Below are 19,126 nucleotides of genomic sequence, written 5' to 3'. Positions count from 1 at the left end.
TTTTTTTTTCTCGAACTAATCATGTGCGCTGCCTTACATCAATTTATAACAACTCCACACGAACACTCAAGATAATGTAAAAAAAAAGGATGAGGTTTTGCGTGACATTATACGACAAAGATGTAAGGCACGCCGTCGGAATTAATTTTAAACATCTGGGTTCTTCAGAGCGTACCCAAATCTAAGCACACGGGTGTTTCTGCACAAATTTCGCCCAAAGTTAAAATTGCGCGCGGGAACTCCGTTTTATCACTGCCGTGTCATTCCATTATCTTTTTTTTTTTTTAGGGGACAGTTTGAGTACCGAAGAGTCAGACTTCACTTGATAGAAATATTTTGCTGTAGTGGCACCACGACCGTACAATAAGAGGACAGCTTAAGCACAACTAAAGCTTATTATGAACTACAGTGCCGCAGTTATACGCCTAACAACAACGCGAAAGTGCATGAGCCTCGCTTTTGTTTACCACAGAGTCGCTAAAACGCGGCATTCACACACTATTTAATGCTCCTTATGTTTGGGACTATGCCAAGTGAACATTTTGACGTACTTGAACCAGAAAGCGGCACCAACACTGCAATGATTCTGGCGAACGAAGGGTACGACACCAATACACAGCCCTCTCGAAAGTAGCACTCACTGATCTTATTACAATGCGCATGCAGCTGAGCAAGCCCATTTCCTTCTGTACACCATGTTAGGTATACGTATGAGCAGTTAAACCCGCGCTTACATAACAGAACAAACCGCCCTTTGAGAACGTGCAGGACGTACGCGCACATGCAAACACCGCGTGGCTAGCAGACGACGCAGGGAGCAATCCACACTACGCGCGCTTCAGCCAGTAGCCGCCAGGCGGCGACTCTGCTCGATCTCGCGGCCAATACTGCGAAACACAGCACTGTTTAATGGCATTTTGGAAATATTACCGTGAAGTTTAAAGAGTACAGCCACATTTAACCAGTACTTCATCTGAGCATTCCATGGCGCTCTTTGGCCTCCCATGGCCCTTGCGGGCTCCACTAATCATCATCATCATCTCAAGCTTCGCAGTCTTAGTATGGCGTTGTAGATACGATGAGTATGAAGAACCTGCTATGACTCTAGTATCTTAAATTCTCACTTAGTAAACAAAACATGTGGCTGACAAAGCAAGGTACTTCGCAGAAGTCTTCAAGATAAGCCGGGTGCCACTTTCTTTACTGTTAGAGACCTCTAGCGTATAGTCTTAATTAAGAAGAAGACCAAGTTCAGTCGATTAATATTTATAGAAATCACATTGAGCTCGTTGCGTATAGTTATGAGATTATAAATGACCACGAATTTACATACTAGGTGTCGTTCCTTGCCCTCCTATTTTTCCTAGCTCGGATGGGGGGTGGACGGGAAAACGTTGAAGTGGCCCCTTTACCCCTCCGGCCCCTCCAAGTAGATAGCCTACGCAAACTGTGTAAGCTCAAATTTTTTTGAAAAGAAAATGTGGGTGATTATAACGTTAAACCGCATTGTCTCCTTCCGTAGTTAGCTGTTAATGATTGGTCGAAACTTTCTGGGTCACGCTCACAGCGCCTGCTCGTAACACGACGCAACAAATGACGCGCAAGTGATCCACCGCGTATTATCACTTACGCATGACTGCGTAAAGCAAAAATAATAATAAGCTATTTTCGATTCAGTGTATTATTGGTCATTGGTTCTTTGCTATTCGCGAAAAATTTTCGGTGTGCCATAAAATCGCCTCCCTGTTAGGCGACGTCACGAGTATGCGAAAACTCGCGGCGTTAAAATGAAGTCTGCACAATAGGCAGCGCATTACTGTTCTGAACAGTATTTTTATTTTTAGGAATAACCACAGTGTCTCTTTCTGAACGTAATTCAAGAAGCCATCCGCCAATCACATTGGCAGCGGCTACTTATAACAGCGGGCGAGATGGATTCATATGTGTATAATAGATACTTTCAGTAGCAGTATAACGATGTTGAGCTGTTCTGCGCGTATACAACTTTCTGTGAACTCATCTTTGCTGACAGAGAGGTAGAGAGAGAAATAAACATTATCAGGAACAAACACAATTCTGTGCAGGTGGGCAGCCTTCTTAGTCCAGAAAACCGTGGACGCTGATCATCTACCAGGTGAGGTAGACCAAGTTACGGGGCAAACTTGAAAGCCGGGCTTCTCAATGTGCTCGACTCCACAGCCTTGTTAAAAGCCACCGCGACCACTTCAGGCTACCATATGATAAGCAAGGTGAAGCAGGTTAATCGGAGACTAAAGTGGGAATCTTTTTTTAGCTCTCCTGCCTACGCACAACTAAAATACTTGACACTTCTGCACACTCATCAACCCACAGCAGCTTGGATATGGAGCAGTGGCGATGCTAATCCTTTTCAAAAGAAACTAAATTTTCTGAAAAAAAGAGAGCGTTTGGTCGATCTATAAAACGTTCACTGGTTCCCGCCCATATACGCGTCGCCGATTACGTAAATTTTAGAACAGGCAGAACAAAATAAAATGATGACAGATTGCCGTAATGTTATAGAGTCCCAGCTAAGCGATAGCCTCCTCTCAAGACGCACAAGCGTGGAATAGACATCCCGCACCGCACGTAGCCTACAGTGCGTGGTCATGACACACGGAGGACAGTCGTCACAGCTGAATCGGAGGACAAATTTTATAACATATTTACGTTATTGCTGCGTTCGTTTAAAATTTTGCCTGACTTGTTAGTTTCCCAGTCTGCAGCCTACAATGACCATTGTCAAAAGTGGGGGGCTCCGCCCCCCTAACATTTCTCAGTGAGGGGGCTAGCGCCCCGCTTGCCCCCCCCCCCCCCCCCCCCCGGTAGATACGCCTATGAACGCATTGCCGATGTGTGCGGTCGCCCCGAGGTACGCAAGCTCCGTGCTGAACAGCGCCTACGGGGGCGTGCACAGCTGCAGGGAGTAATACTATTATTATTATTATTATTATTATTATTATTATTATTATTATTATTATTATTATTATTATTATTATTATTATTATTATTATTATTATTATTATTATTATTACAACGCACCTGTGCATTGTAGATAAGCCAGTGAGGCGTCCCGAGTAGAGTCCCGCCTCTGCCTGCACCTTGACGATGAACTTAGTCTCAAAGCGCCGTGTGGTGTTGGGCACCGTCAGCGGGTCGATAGCGCCCGACTGGCTCACCGCCTTGAGCACTTGATCGAATAAGTAGTTGACCACTGCGGCGTACAGTCCTGGCGCAGGCGTCGCCTCGGTCACGCCTTCCAAGGATGGGTAGATGCTGCCTGAAATGTCAGCCGCATATCAGCCGCAGATACCGAAGTGTTTGAGAACATAATGACCAATTCAGCATTAGCAAATATATCCAAGGTTAACAGTTAGCATCGAAAAAAGATCAAAACTGACTTAAAGGGACTCCCGAAAGCAGACATCGTCATATGACAAATTTAGGCAAAAAGTTATCCAAAGCTATGTTCATTTTAGCAGAGCTACGAAAATTTATTTAGCTAAGAATGATACGTCATTGTTTTCTTGGTGCCTTGGTCTCAGTAATCACTCATGTCGCGTAGCTGGTCTAACTTCGGTGACATCTGTGGCCACAGGGAGCTCTGCAACCATTTTAGCATGCTCAATCTTATATGCAAAGCGTCATTATAGGATGTTTTCGTGAAATGTTGCTGATGTATTCGCGTTCTTATTTTGTACAATACAGGACATCTTGAGTACAATTTCCGAATGGGTCATATTGAAAACCAGGCGTTTTTTTGCCATTGTGCCCGATATAGAGGTCTTGTCAAAACCAGTTTCATATTTAACGATTAAATATTTAAGTGCATTTTGTCTTCTAAATACACTAGTTCAGAGCTTGAGCTCGTACTGTCTCTACTACGAACTTTTCTTGTGTTGCGCATCCAATATGGACGTGACCTGTCACTGGTTGTCGCGGCAGATAATGTAGCGTGGATGGCTCCAGCAATTCTATACGTGACAGCAGCCACCTGGCTAAACACGCGGTATGGACCTTTGTAAGAAGTAAGCAGTTTTTCGCAAGGTGCATGCTTTAAAAGCCTCGACGTAACATTGGAAAAAAGTGTAACACCAGGCCAGAATAAGCGGCGGAGTACTTTATGATGCCGAGGAGTCCTGCGGCGGGAGTGCCGTGAGGCTCCTTTTAGTCGTTCGTGTGAAGGTGCTTTGGTACGAAGAGATGATCAGGGTCTTCAGCATGAAAATTTAGTCGGTACAAAGTACCATCCCGGATGACAAGGTGGAGGGAAGCATCGCCACCCTGCCATTCTAGACAAGACAATCTGTGAAGTTGTGGAGGTAAAAATCAAGACGCTGCTCGTCTGCCACGGAAAAAAGACGCAAGCAGCATTTTCGGTGTCACAGCAATAGCCACGAAATCTTGGACAAAGGGCCGGAAATAGGAACATAACCCAAAATACTGCGAAGGTCTTTCGATGACTTCGGGACCGGAAATTCTAGGACGGCACGAATTTCGTCGAGGTCAGGTCTTACTCCTAAAGCTGTAGATGTGCGGCAATAATGTTACCGTGTCCATTAAGCCACTGGAAAACCGTTATGCCCTCTATTAACTGTCTAGTGGAAGTTTAGTCTAATCTCAGGGACAAATTGTACATGTGGGCCATGGCGCAATGCTGACGGAAGTGGTTGCAGAGTTGCCTTCAAATCGAGAAGAACGGCCAAGAAACTTGGTGGCCCTGGACGCACGTAAAGCACGTTGCTATGAAGGGCGATAACTTCAGAACCTGTATATGTTTCGAAGTGTCTGATATAGAAGTTCTCTCAGGTAGATAACGATGGAATGAGTACCATACCAGTGGAAGTGGTTACAATTTAAGAGGCATCTGTATAAATGTGATCTCGCTTGAAGCACATGTCATTTGGTAGATGGCGAGCGGCTTGTTTCATGGTGTATGTCGGCAAACTGTGCTTCTTTCAAACATTTTCACTGAAAAGGCGCACATTCGGCTGCTGCAGAACGCAAACGGACACAACGATCTTGCAGCAGTCGTAAATTCCGATTGACGAGAGGCACGGCTGGAGGCTACATTGTTCTAAAAACTTGCTTCGGTTCCAGTCTTCGCAATCGGCGATACAATTAGTCTTCAGCCGGGAAATGCGTCCAGGATGAGTTCAATCGGTGTCATCGGCGAGATACGTTCTAATGGGGTGATACATGGTGATGACAATTGTTTCAGCTGTTGAGCCACGTCGCGGAATACCAAGGCAAGTTATAAGCATTTGGGTGTGTCTATACTTTATGTTATTCGGCTTTCATCTCTTTTATAGCACACGAGTGCTGTAGCGCAATAAACCTTTAAAGAGCACCGTATATAGAGTAACCATAGAAACACCGACAGTCCCCATATTTTTCAGGAACACAAGGGGTACTGACACGAAAATTTTCACTTGTCGTTATTTTGCGGCGAACGAAAGGCCAAGCCCTCAAGACCCTAGAAAAGGTAGTGCTAAGCGCGAGTGCACCCTGAAGAAGTAATTACAGTGTGTTTTTAAAAGCTAGTTTCGGTTCCTACTGTACCCTGACGTCACAACACGGTATGAGCTTCTCGTCACGTGCTCGCACAATATACAATGACGTTTCCCCGGCCGCTCCGCAACGTGGCTCCGTTGGTGACGTAGAAGCGGCCATTTTGAATGTTTTGGTGACACACAAGCGGCCATCTTGGAAGTTTTGGTACCTGACGTCATCACAACTAGCCAGACTGCTGCGTGAAGTCACCAGAATTAGTACTGTAGCCTGACGTCAAGCTAGTGTCGATGTCGGTAGGTGCGCCATGGAAAAATTGACTTTAATATCAAAATTAAATATCTTATCAGCATTTGCCGAGCTTCACACTTGCTCAGAGCCGCCTCTGCATACAGGATATTAGTATGGCGGAGTACACTCGCCTTCGAAAAAAGGTGTCAGTACCCCTTTAAGAGGTGGCTGATCGAAAGTAGACTGTTCCTCAGATACGGCACTTGACGGCTCGAGCAGAGGTCGCTACCGGCAAGTTCCCTTAGAGTCGATGCGTTCCCTTGTACAAAATGGCCTTGCCATAATGATGATTGGGTGGACTGTAATCGATTTTCATGTGAAGGAAAATGACCCACACTTGAGGCCTTGCCTCTGAAGATAGACAGGTTTCTGCGTTCCTGCCTCTTGTAATCGGCCGCGTACTTGCGAGCGAGTTACTCCTGAAGCACAGTTACAGATGTCTTCTGCGAAAATTGAGATTGATGACCGTCTGTGGCGGGGATGCTTTATCCAGAACAAGCTGTATAAACCCCGCCTTAAAATTGGGCTGTACAAGTAATCTGCAGTTATATAGAGCATAGCATTAAAGCAGATCTCCTTGACGAACGTTGGTGAACTGTCTTGACCAGTTCGGAAGCCACAGACCAACTCCGGACTGTTCAGCGAGCCAGGACTATTGCCGACAGGCTACCCCCCTCGGCTATCGACCCCTGCTGGCTTCATCATCATCGTCATCATTATCATCATCATCATCATCATCAGCCTGACTACGCCCACTACAGGGCAAAGGCCTCTCCCATGTTCCGCCAATCAACCCGGTCCTGTGCTTGCTGCGGCCACGTTATACCCGCAAATTTCTTAATCTCCTCTGCCCACCTATTTTTCTGTCTCCCCCTCGCGCGTTTGCCTTCTCTTGGAATCCAGTAAGTTACACTTAATGACCAGTGGTTATCTTGCCTACGCGCTATATGCCCTGCCCATGTCCATTTCTTCTTCTTGATTTCGACTAAGATGTCCTTAACACCCGTTTGTACCCTGACCCACTCTGCTCCCTTAAGGTTACACCTTTCATTTTCATTTCCATTGCTTGCTGCGTCGTCCTCAGTTTAAGTTGAAACCTCTTTGTAAGCCTCCAGGTTTCTGCTCCGTAGGTGAGTACCGCTAAAATGCAGCTGTTATATATCTTCCTCATGAGTGACAGTGGTAAACTGTCATTCATGATTTGACATTGCTTGCCGAATATGCTCCATCCCATCCTTATTCTCCTAGTTACTTCAGTCTCATGGTTCGGCTCAGCGGTTACTACCTGTCCTAAGTAGATGTATTCCTTTACAAATTCCAGTTCCTCGCTGCATATCGTATAAAGCGCTGTTCTAAGGCCGTTGCACATTAGTTTTCTGCACATTAAATTTCATAGCTACCGTTCTGTTTTACTTGTCCAATTCAGTAGTCATGAGTTGCAATTCGTCCCCTGAGTTACTCATCAATACAATGTCATCAGCGAACCGCAGGTTACTAAGGCACTCTCCATTAACTCGTATGCCTAACTCTTCTTAATCTAGTGCCCTGAAAACCTCCTGTAAGCACGTGGTGAGTAGCGTTGGGGAGATCGTGTTTCCTTGCCTTACACCCTTCTTTTTTACACCCTGCTGGCTTAGCCCAGGTCAATAACCTCGCTGGATCCTTCAATAAAGTTTTACCATACCATACGTAAATGCCACCTTGTGGGACTCAACGACTGGTGTAGCAAGCTGTGCAAAGACTGGAGATCGAGGCACACCTAACACATCAAATCTGTGAGGGTTGCAGCAGGGAGGCCTTGTTGCTTGTAGTTGTGGTTATATTAAAGTGTTCCTGGGTCGGGACTAGGCAGGCACAGATGGGGTGTTCCAATGTCTCTGGGCCGCCGCATCTTCTGCAGGCCAGCGAGAGGATGCAGCCCTTGGCATGCAGCCTGGCAGCTATGCAGACGCAGCCAGTTCGAAGGCGAAGCAATGTTGAGCGGTTTCATCGACTGCGCTCTACCCTATTAATCTCTCCTACCTTACATCGTGCAATGTGGATCGATTTTTGCGCGATCACACCAAGTCTTTGTGGCGTGTAACGCCTCAAATGAGGACTTCCCTGTTCCACGTCGAGTTCAAACGTTCCACAAGCTTGCCACATTTTGGCGTATATGGTATACTAGCGAGCATTGATTCGAGGGACTTACTTTGCGCAGTTGCAGCGGCGAAGACGCAGCAGAGACTGATGACCGAGAGGCTCCACATGTTCGATCCCTGCGATAAGTAATCAAATCAATAAAATGCGTCAGACAGTTACACGCAGCATCGACCCCCTAGATTCGAACCAGTATTTCTAAAAAAAAAATAACGTTAAATGTCGATCAAAACGTACGTCCCAACTTGTCATACGCTTATTGCCGATATTTTTTTCTTTAGAATTCGTTTTCACGGCGGCAAGTATTCCTTATGTGTGGTGATTGCTCTACCTAGCCAAGAAAATATAAATAAGGTTCTTTTATTTGTACAGTGTTTTTCAGCGTTAAATGCGTTTTAAAAAGTCGTAAAACTTGACCTATCATTCATTTTTCATCAACCCCTTCCTGCGAAATTCGAATATCGGAGCAGGAAGCACTTAGCGCCCTTGAAGCAACGTGGCGATACTCGTGCAGTCAACGAACGGCCACAAGTAGTACACTTCACAACTGACATTCAGTTTTCTTCGCGTTGCACTACTGTGTAGCGGTGAAGCTTACTAAAGCATATTCATCATTAGGGAGCGCAAACAAGATCTGTATTGCGCGCGCTGTCCATATATCGACGTGTACTTTGCTTATGTAGCTCTATGGCTTGCACTTCCACTCAGATTTAATGCACCGCACTGCTTATTTGCGTTATTTCCATGTGTAGCAAGATAAGCGATTTGCTATAGCATGGCCGCTGGATGAAAACCTTCAGCGGCCGTAGGTGTAGTCAGCTTTACCGCAGTGTAGCTGTGTTGTGCTGCGAAGCATTTGTAATGTATTGCGGTACTCTTTGTTGTGTAGTGAAGCTTACCAGCAGTGAAAATGAGCACGGTCACGTGCGGGGCCTGATAGTTAAGCACTTGATGTGTCCCTTATTAATCAAACAAGCGCACACGCAGTCTCTAGTCACGGTACGAGAGCGGTCAGTTCTCCAGATCAAACTGTTTTAGATGCGAACGCATTTCTTAGTCGGGCTATGTCAAGCATCGGTGTCCGCCACTGGTGTCGGCGCGCCTCTCCGCTCTCACTCCCTCTCCCATAGCAACAGCTGCGGGCGCGCCCGCTTATCCTCGCCCCTAGCAACCGGAGCAGGTGGTGCGGGCGGAGTAGCGGAGAGTGAGTGGAGAGGAGAAGCGCGCTCTGGCGTGTGAGGGCGCTCGCATCGCGGGAGCTCGGCGGAAGTCCAGCGTGTGGTGGAGAGAGTATTGGCCTCGAGGCCCCCCCACTGTGAAACCGCCGGCGCGCCACCGTCGGCGTGACGTGCTTGGCAGGATCACGTGGTCTCAGCGGCCGCGTCGGCTGCTTGTGGCGCACTGCCGCGTGCTTTGAAAACGAGTTTCAAGTCCCACATGCGCTGCGGTCTGTTCAAATTCGGAAGTTTTCTCTCATTTTCTACTCAATTGAAACCATTGTAATAGAGTGGCTGCCTCCGAAGGCAACGAACATGGGGCTCTACCGCTCGGTGCCGCAGTGCCGCGCTTACGCAAAGGAGCCCAGTGTCAACCAGCACCTGTAACCGCGGGACAAGAAACTGCGTGAAGCATGGGTTGTAAAGCTAAGAACCGGCAAGTAGCCATCCGCTACGAGTCTTGTGTGCAACAAGCACTTCCCCGACGAAGACTTTTGTTACTGCGTCGGGCCTGCGACGTTCGGTGAGTAGCAGACAGCGCGCACTGAGGCGATGGCTCGCGCGCGCTTCCCGCCGGCAAATGATGCTTATCTGCCACAGGATGGTAAAAGCGCTACTTTTACCACGTGCGATGCCATCTCAGAACCCTCCAATGCGACCTCTGATCGTCGGCCCCGTGCTCAGCGTCCACAAAATCGGCTGCAGATGCGCAAGTCATTGTTTAGATACGTTGAATTAAACAACGCACAGGGGTCCTATGCATTCGTTAAGATGACTAGAAGGAAGGGCGAAAGCCATCTTCTTCTGTCAGTCGATGTACTGATCCTCCCGCGGCCTCCCCTCCAAAAGCGTTCTGCACCTAATGCGGTTTTGCACGGCCTCCGTGACCGATCACGGAGGCAATGCAAAGCGACCATGGACGTGTGAATACGTCATCATGTGACGTAACATTATGCGACGTCATAATGATGCTACATATTTTGGCGATCTGGTGACGTCATGATGACGTCATATGGTGACACCATCACGTGACGATTACTTTTTGCACTCAATAGTGTTGACGCCACCGACGCGGGACGCCGAGACGGGCAACCTTACCATTTGATGAGGCATGCATTGCTTCATAAGCTACATAAATTTTGCATTGCCTCCGTGATCGGCCCCGCGATGATCGGCCCACCGGCCAACCCCATGTATTTCTTGGAACCTCATTTTATTTACGTGGGAAAGATGCCACCCTGTTGGCGTTAGACACGACACCTGCTGCCAAAATTGCTGGGGTACACGCCAAATAATTACTATCCTGTTTTGCGGCTGCGGTGCTGCAATACCTTCTATTTTATTCACCGCTATTTTCAAGTTCATGTGGGTGCTAGTTCACAGCCGACGTTTGCAAACAAGTCCGGCAAAACGTTACTGTATTTTCTTTCTTTTCCTGGGTCGCATGCTACTACATGCCGCCAGCGATCTCGAAGTGGTGAAGCTTTGGTCTATGACTTTCTTGATGACAGAGAACGGCAGGTTCACTGGAATGCAAACGGAACGATAATTAAGGAGCATTAAAAAAAGGCGTCGCATTTGCTCACGTTTTGTGTGAGCACCAACGAAACGAATGCGCTGAATAAAGAAACAGAAGCAGCGGCATTTGCCCGCTGAGAAGACCGACGATACACAGTGCGAGACACTTGTCAAATGACATTGAAACGTACCCGAATTTAGACCGAAAAAAAAAAAACACTGAATCGTCGGGACGGCAGATCACAAAGTTGCCATGCGCAACGAAGCCCAGTTGTAAGGAAATTTTTTGAACTGCTCTGATAGCGTCCGCGCAACAGTAGTTGTTTGTTTACTCACAAATTCTCATATTTTGCGGCCTAAAGTTCACAGCGCGGTGCCAAACGCGCTCGTAGCAAGAGCGAAACCGTCAGTACGATGCATGCAGACGATCATACATGCATGCAGAGGCACCGTCAGTCGTCGCGAACCCGTGCGATCGCTGGCTTGAGGCTTCTTTCTGTTATGCTCCGTTTAGTTATACAGGCAGTCTACTCTAACGAGATATTTCACATAGTTTGCACTCAGCGAGTGACTACCTTTCACGCAAGAAGCCGGTTCAGGGGCCTTCAACGCGGTGACAGCGTGAAGCGGGTCCCTCTCCCATAGCAACAGTGCTGGCGCGCCGCTTATGGCTATGCCCATAGCAACAGGAGCAGGTGGTGCGGGCGGGTAGCGGAGGTGATGGAGAGGAGGAGCGCGCTTGGCGTGTGAGGGCGCTCGCATAGCGGGAGCTCGGCGGAGCTAAGCGTGTGTGGGAGAGTGTAGAGAGGGTAGGTGCAGTGCTTTTTCGCTCCTTCTATTGCCGTTCGCTCTCTCCGCCCTGCGCCACCGCCTCAATGCAGTGCGTTGAAACGCGTTTGTAGCGTTTGTGCTGCCTTGGCACAGCCTGAAACAGCGCGTTCTAAACGCGGTTTGTGCTGCATGAAGGCGGTGGCAACATCCCTGAGGTGATTACGAACCCACGTAGGAAGGTTGTTGAAAGAGGCGCCCAAAGGGAGACACTTGAGCGCGTCGATGTGTCCAGCTTTACGCCATTAAAATTACTACGCCGTGTACTCTCGGCGCAAGAAATGCATTCGCATTTCCTCACAATTCCCTTCGGGGAGGTGGGGGCATTTTTTTGACGTGGCTCAATTTATTATTAAGACATAGAAGTTCAATGACCGATGAATGATCATTGACAACCAACCACAAGTGCACTGCGAAGGTTGCTTTATTTCTTCAAAGTGCCACGCATACGCTTATCTGTAATCAGTAACATCCCAGTAGATCAGAGAGCACACAAGAAAGTCCATATTTTTACCACCACTTCTAGGTATACTGTGATCATGAGGACATGAACACTATACCTAGACCCTAATCACACTGGCACAGATTAAGACAGGAGAGCAACGAATCAAGTGGCCTGAAGTTTGATCGCACAGTGCACGACTACAAGCCGCTACGGAAGTGTGCTTCGAAATCTAGCTCAATATTACATTCCACGTCTAATAAATGGACCGATAATGCATTTCTTCTCGCGCGCTTACAACGGCAGTTGAACACTGACGGCGAACGCGCGTTCACCCAAAGCGACCGCAGAGTCTACGATGTCGTCGAAGTCGAGGATTCCGATAGTCTTAAAAATATCTGTCATTTCGAGCGAACACTCACGAAGCAACACAACAGAGCAGGACACACACACGAAATATTTAGACTAGGTGCGCTGCCGAATTATACTATAAAGTCCAAACTGATAACATCGCCCCGCGCGTCATATTACACAATTCATGTGCCAGTGAAAGCGTGCAACGGCTGCCGCCGGTCTAGGCTAAAGCATAAATGAAGCGCCCCGGCTCTCTCCTCCGTGCGAAGCCGCATCGAGGGTTGCCGGAAGGAGGGCTGCGTCACTTCAGCAAACGAACGTTGATGTTTAAATCCCCCCCCCCCCCCTCTTTATTTTTGAGTGCATACCCCCAAGGACAGGATCTATCAGGCAAAGCGTAAACGGACGTCCCCTACCCCTCGGAAACATCCTCTATATATCGGCCTCTGCGTACAATGCGACGATAGCGGTGAGCACAGTCCTCGGTCGTCTGCAATATGATCGCCGGTGAAAGACGTCGGCTTATATACTTGCGTGATCGAACATTCTAGAGCTGGAGCTCGCGTTAACTCAAGAATAAGCTCAGCTACTCGAGCCGTGCGCGCAATCTGAGCAGAACGATCTAAAACAAGCGCGAAGGTTTCCTAACATTCTGGCGTGGCCTGCGCCGAACGATGGTTACAGTTTCTGAGTGAAGCCCGGTCACGTGAAAATAAAGTGGGTGCAGTTAAAAATCGATCTAACGAAACCCCCTTTTACGAATTTCCCGATCTAACGAAGAAATTTACATTCCCCGGCAGGTACCCATAGGTTCAATGTTGTCATCAACTGGAATTAACGAAGCTATCGTGGCACTAAACCCGATTTAACAAAGTTTTCCGGAAACAAATGAGAATGAAAAATGCAGCGATTTCTTTCTAATTTTGACACAGGCAGGTTTTTCTTCTGGCGTGCGCTGTAACGGTATTGCGCTGAAACACCTAGCTGCCCTACATATAGCTTTAATTTGACGAGGCTGCACGCCCCGCCCATGCAAGGAACAACGGTTTAACAGTCGGTAGCGTGAGCGCTTGGGCGAATTGGTAATTCATCTTCAAGGAAAATTTTTTAGCGCAGAAAAAACACGAACGGACGAAGGGAGGCGACAGCGCTAGTCCGTGTCGCCTCCCTTCGTCTGTTCGTGTTCTCTTTTTTTTTTTCGCGCTGTAAAACTTTCCTTGAAGTCGGTAGCGCTTTTACGTACCAAATGGCGCAATAGGGGCGGTGGTGGTTTGTTGTCCCCGTAAATGCTCCCACAAGAACACGGTGGTTGCATTCGTTATTTACGAATCTCTCTTGGTCTACCTGCTTGCACAATCGCTGCATTCGTTCTCCCTGTCTTTGCACATCGGCAGATTGTCTTAGCTTCACGTGACCGTCTACCTCGCCTGTATCGCATGGACAGGGGAGGCTCCATGTCCGGGCTGTCCTCGCGGACTTTTCAGACGCGCAGGCATGTGTTAGTGGCAAATAAAGTGTCGTGGTAGCTTTTGGGGGCCGCTACGTCATAATCTTAGATTTTGAAGGACCAATAAATTCCTTTTTAATTTAACGAACTTCCCGATTTGACGAATAAATTCGAGCGCTATCATCACTTCGTTAAATCAAGTTTCCGAATTTCTCAGCGCTCAGCTAAACCAGAAAACGTAGTGGACACATCTTTGGTAAAGGCTCGAAATTAAACGAAAAGCTAACGCCATATAGCATCAGTCGTTGGGGAGATATGCAACGGTTAACATCAATTCGTGAAGAAATAAGTCGTGGCACGACCGGACTGGAGAGACGCACGGGGTTTCCTTCTATGCGATTGACAGAAGATGTAGCGACGTCGTGATGTTCATGACTAATGTGGAAATGTATGCTGTAAACTTCTGCTCCTAACTGTATTATTTCTTAGCGAACCAAGGGTACTTTGGCTATCTATCTATCTATCTATCTATCTATCTATCTATCTATCTATCTATCTATCTATCTATCTATCTATCTATCTATCTATCTATCTATCTATCTATCTATCTATCTATCTATCTATCTATCTATCTATCTATCTATCTATCGGGAGCGTAGCCAAGGGGGGCGGGGTTGGGGGGGTTCATACCCCCCCCCCGAAAATTTTCAGTTTTGCTTGCATATATAGGCACGCACACATACAAACGCACGCACGAACATACATAAAGTATGGTTGAACCCCCCCCCCCCCAAAAAAAATTTCTGGCTACGCCCCTGCTATCTATCTATCTATCTATCTTATCTACTATCTATCTATCTATCTATCTATCTATCTATCTATCTATCTATCTATCTATCTATCTATCTATCTATCTATCTATCTATCTATCTATCTATCTATCTATCTAACCGCCTACGTGTTGGCGCTCTCGTGGTCTTCTGCTTAGCTTGGTGCACACCGAAATTGGCATAGCAGGACGTGAATATATGACGAACACGATTCGCAGTTCATAACATGAATAACCTGACTTCCCTGTCGCGTGCATCATGAAATCCTTTCCACCAGTCACGTGCGGCACATACCCGCATACCGCTGCTTATGGTGTGCGGGTATGTGCCGCAGGAGATACACATTCTATATAAACCCAGACTTTGAACCCTTTAACGCGACAGTGCAAAGGAGCCCGTGTCACAGAAAATGCGGTGCCGGTGTTGATAAAAAACCCGGCTTGAGCCGGAATCGAACCCAGGCATTCTGCATGGCAGTGAAGTATTCTACCCAGAGCCGCGTGCCAGTGCTTCAAACTCTTTCGAAAAAAGACCCTATACAAGCGTACTGTCAGGTCAACGCTATATAACTGGGGTGGCAGCTGTGTCGGCTATCCGCTTTCATAACAATGCAATAGGGGTGTGCGAATAGCAAATTTTGGGACCGAATCGAATAGGAATCCAATAGCGATGACACTCAATCGAATACTATTTAGATAGATTTCTTATAGTAAGGTAACTATTTTCAAAGCAGCCCTAGAACGGTAATGTAACGTTAGAAGCAGCCCAAGAATTCCACATTTTATTTGAAACAAATGTTCACAAGCTTTAACAAAGCAACATTACGACCATTTTTAACCGACAATACCACAATTATGTAAACTGGGGCAAGCTCGTATACAACAGCAACTAGAGCCCTTGAAATATTTTGTAACTCCAGGTTGAAATACAGCAGTGGCTACGGTATTCAAGGTGGCACTCTGTCAACAGCTTTAAAATAAAAGTGATATGTAGACATTAAACAACAGTCATGAGTCAACACCATCATGGACGTCATGATGAAGATAGTGGATTGGTGACTCTGTCGCTTCGGCGACACTGCTGTTTTAAGGAACGACGCCTTCACCCTGTGATCAATATAGCGTCGATAGTCCCGTAAAACCTTGGGCCGCATGCATCCAGGTATTTCGATGATTAAAACAAGAGACGCTACCCATTTCTGTTCCAACGTGTTGTTCCTTTGAAGTTTCTTCATCGGTGCTTATTATTGGCAATATATTCGGTATTTCGAATATGCGCTATTCGATTCGAGTACCGAATCAAACTCACAGGGTCCCTTATGCATTCAGTTAAGACGACTCGAAGGCGAAGGCCATCTTTTTCTTGTTAGTCGACGTATTGATCCTGCCCCGCCACCCTTCGAAAGCTTTCTGCACCTAACTTGCACTACCTCCAAGATCGGAGGCACCTCATCTGGTTTTGCATTGCCTTCGTGATCGGAGCACCCTTGAACAAGTTACGTCATGTGATGACGTAATGCCGTGACGTTACGTCGCGTGACGTCACAGTGGCGTCATGATGACGTCATAATGACGTAACAAATTTTGGAGATTTTTGACGTCATCGTGAGGTCGTGTGGTGACGTCATCATCACATAATCATCATCATCATCATCATCATCATGCCCACTGCAGGGCAAAGGATGCCAATCAACCCGGTCCTGTTTTTTTCACGTTTGCATTACGCGTCCCCCGACGCCGCGGGACGCCGGCGCCGACAGTCAAATTTCGCGTTTGATGAGACATCTAAGACTTTCGTCCTTAATAGAACGCTGTCGATCGGTATTCGAAATTTTCGATTTCCGCGTTTGTATGAGGACATCTAAGACTTTCGTCTTAATAGAACGCTGTTCGATTCGTTATCGAATTTTCGATTATTCGTGCCACACCCCTACAATGTAAGCAAACCTTACACATCTATGGACTCCTCATCGTATAGTTTGGGGCCTCAGCGCGAATACGCCCTTCGAGCTGCTACGTATGGATATGCTCATCATCGCCCCGTAGTGTGCACTTCGTGGAGATGAAACTGACTTCTCTGCTTCGACGTGAGTGCCGAGGAGCATGAGATATTTACCCATTAGATGCCAGTGTACTCTGCGGGAGCGGTAAGCACACGATATGCTCAAAACTACTGGATTTACACGCAGATGCCGGACCACCTCGTAATTTCTGGCTCAAATCCGATGTAGGCTTCTACTGTTATGACTGATTCGCAAGAATCTGGTTCCCATAATGCATGGGATCTGCCGGCTTTTTTCGCAGAAGAGTCCGTCAATAATAATTGTTGGTGTTTAACGTCGCAAAACCATGATACGATTACGAGGGACGCCGTAGTGGAGGGCTCCGGAAATTTCGACCGCCTGGGGTTCTTTAACGTACACCTAAATCTGAGTACACGGCCCTCAAACATTTCCGCCACCTTCGAAAATGCGGCCGCCGCGGCCGGAATTCGATTCCGCGACCATCTGGTCAGCATTCGAGTACCACAACCACTAGACCACCGTGGCGGGTTGAAGCCTTCGTCATGCTGTGAAGCCTATCAATTTTTCTTCAATTGCTGTCCATGTACAGAAATAAATAAATATATACTAGGCTGGGAAGCCTAGTCAAGCTCTGATGATTTTTTTCTTCCCATGCCCTCTGCTCTCTGAAGTGGTAAATAAATGGAATAAATAAATAAATAAATAAATAAATAAATAAATAAATAAAATCGTCTAGTCACCGTTAATTGAATGCAGTGAAGTAGGTTGTACATAACCAAGCGTAATCGACTTTCGCAGATGCGAGCCGCACTAAGTAGATTCTAGAACGTACCGCTAACATTTATTAGTCGGTTTACAAGCCACGATAAGCTCGTCTTTCTGATGAGAACAGTGCTGTTCAATAATGTGATCTAATACACGGAGCGCAGTCCCACACGGCATCAGATATTTGATAACAAAACCGCATTAGACGTGCATCATCGAAACAGCGAACTAAAACTTTCTTGACAACGTTTCTGGAACAACCCCGCGCCGCGCTAAACTAGAGAGAAAAAGCTTTTGTAATAAAGGCATGTGACCTGCGTTTCGCCTAATTAAAAAATTGCGCTCGATGACATCATTGACGTACAACAAACATGAACACGGGGAAGTCCCTGCCATGACACATCCGCAGTCAGGGTAGTTACTTGGAGCACTCGCAACCAACACAAAGTGAAATGTAGTTAATCACAGTGACAATGTAACCTATTTTAGTGCCTATGCCCTGCAATGAAAGTGTCGTTGCGGCTTTTATCTTACAGCGAGTGCGAGGGTAGCTCGCGAGTAGACAAAAAGCTTCGCAACTTTCTTTGGTCGTGGACGTAATTCGAGTACAGAAGCTGTCACGTATAACCTGGAACGTGTCGTGGGCGGTGATGCAGACGGATGCAAGTTTTATGTTTCTTCATCTCGCGTCATACGTCATCCACTAACATCCTGTAGAAGTGTCCTAATACCAACGTTGTATTTGGTGCCGCGTTAAGTGGTACGAATTATTCCTGTAACCCAACTTTTTGGGCGGCTCTCGTTTCAAATAACGCGTGTTTTGTTTGCCCTGTAGTTCTGCCAGTCAGCGTAGCGGACGTTGAATGGCCCCATAATTATGCTATCTGGTGTTCTGCGAGCGAAAACCGCGATATGGTTTATGAGGCACGTCGTAGTGGAGGGCTCCGGAAAGAAAGAACACCATCTGGTGTTCCTTAACGCGTTAAATGGCCCCAGCGTAGTTGGCAAGCTCCGTACAATCGTACGCGAAGCAAGATAGGCGAAGCCAGATACGCGAAGCAACCATTTGTGTACCCGGAAATCCCTGCCATATGACAAGACTCACCGTCGTGGCGATTTGCAATCCCACGTGGAATCTGTCGGTAAGAATGGAACCTCCAGCTGTGTTGCCCTAACTCCAAGCGATACGCACTCTATAGTAGGCACCAGTTTGTACGTGACAAGCGCGTACAGCAGGACCGACCAAGCCAATGACGCACCGTCGCGAGTCCAGCAGCTCGGTGTGCGAGGCACGCGCCACAAAAAGAACAAAAGGGCGTGTCGCAACGCGCCATAAGCGGATTCGCCATTACGTGAGCTCACGACACGCACGTGCGAACGGAAAGAAAGTTGACGATGACGTTAAAGAGCTAGCCGAGCGAGAAGGCCGGGCTTTTGAGGTGTACGTACTACGCGTCCACCGGCACTCTTCCTCCTGCCGCCAGGTACACGGCGAGCTAATTGGCGAAGCGATACCTTTATTCAAGGACCTCTCATCTGCATTTTTTTTTCCCTTTTATTCCCCGTGTACGTGTAGTACTCGCCTACGGGCGGCTCATTATCTCTCGCACGTGATGTATAGAAATCACTTTTACTCCCAGCACTTTTGTGTTTGAGTAAATGTACTGCACATTTACGCTAAGGATCCGCCTCAGCGGAGCGTCGCGGTTTATTGTTTTTTGTTTGCTTGCGTAATGTGACATT

At 47.2% G+C, this 19,126-nt stretch overlaps 1 protein-coding gene across 1 annotated transcript in view; it reads right to left on the bottom strand.

Moving 5' to 3' along the window:
* LOC119386731 (uncharacterized) overlaps positions 1 to 18,503 on the bottom strand; it is a 52,781-nt gene extending 34,278 nt beyond the window's left edge. Inside the window, exons 1-3 of the mRNA XM_037654015.2 lie at positions 18,489 to 18,503; positions 8,012 to 8,078; positions 3,061 to 3,298 (exon numbers count right to left, since the gene is read on the bottom strand). Coding sequence (XP_037509943.1) covers positions 3,061 to 3,298; positions 8,012 to 8,069 — 296 coding nt within the window. The 5' untranslated portion in view covers positions 8,070 to 8,078; positions 18,489 to 18,503. The remainder of the gene's footprint in view (positions 1 to 3,060; positions 3,299 to 8,011; positions 8,079 to 18,488) is intronic.
* Positions 18,504 to 19,126: the final 623 nt, after the last annotated feature.

This window comes from Rhipicephalus sanguineus, chromosome 3 (assembly GCF_013339695.2).
Source record: "Rhipicephalus sanguineus isolate Rsan-2018 chromosome 3, BIME_Rsan_1.4, whole genome shotgun sequence".
Lineage (NCBI taxonomy): Eukaryota > Metazoa > Arthropoda > Arachnida > Ixodida > Ixodidae > Rhipicephalus > Rhipicephalus sanguineus.
This window is presented reverse-complemented; position numbering and strand designations above follow the sequence as displayed.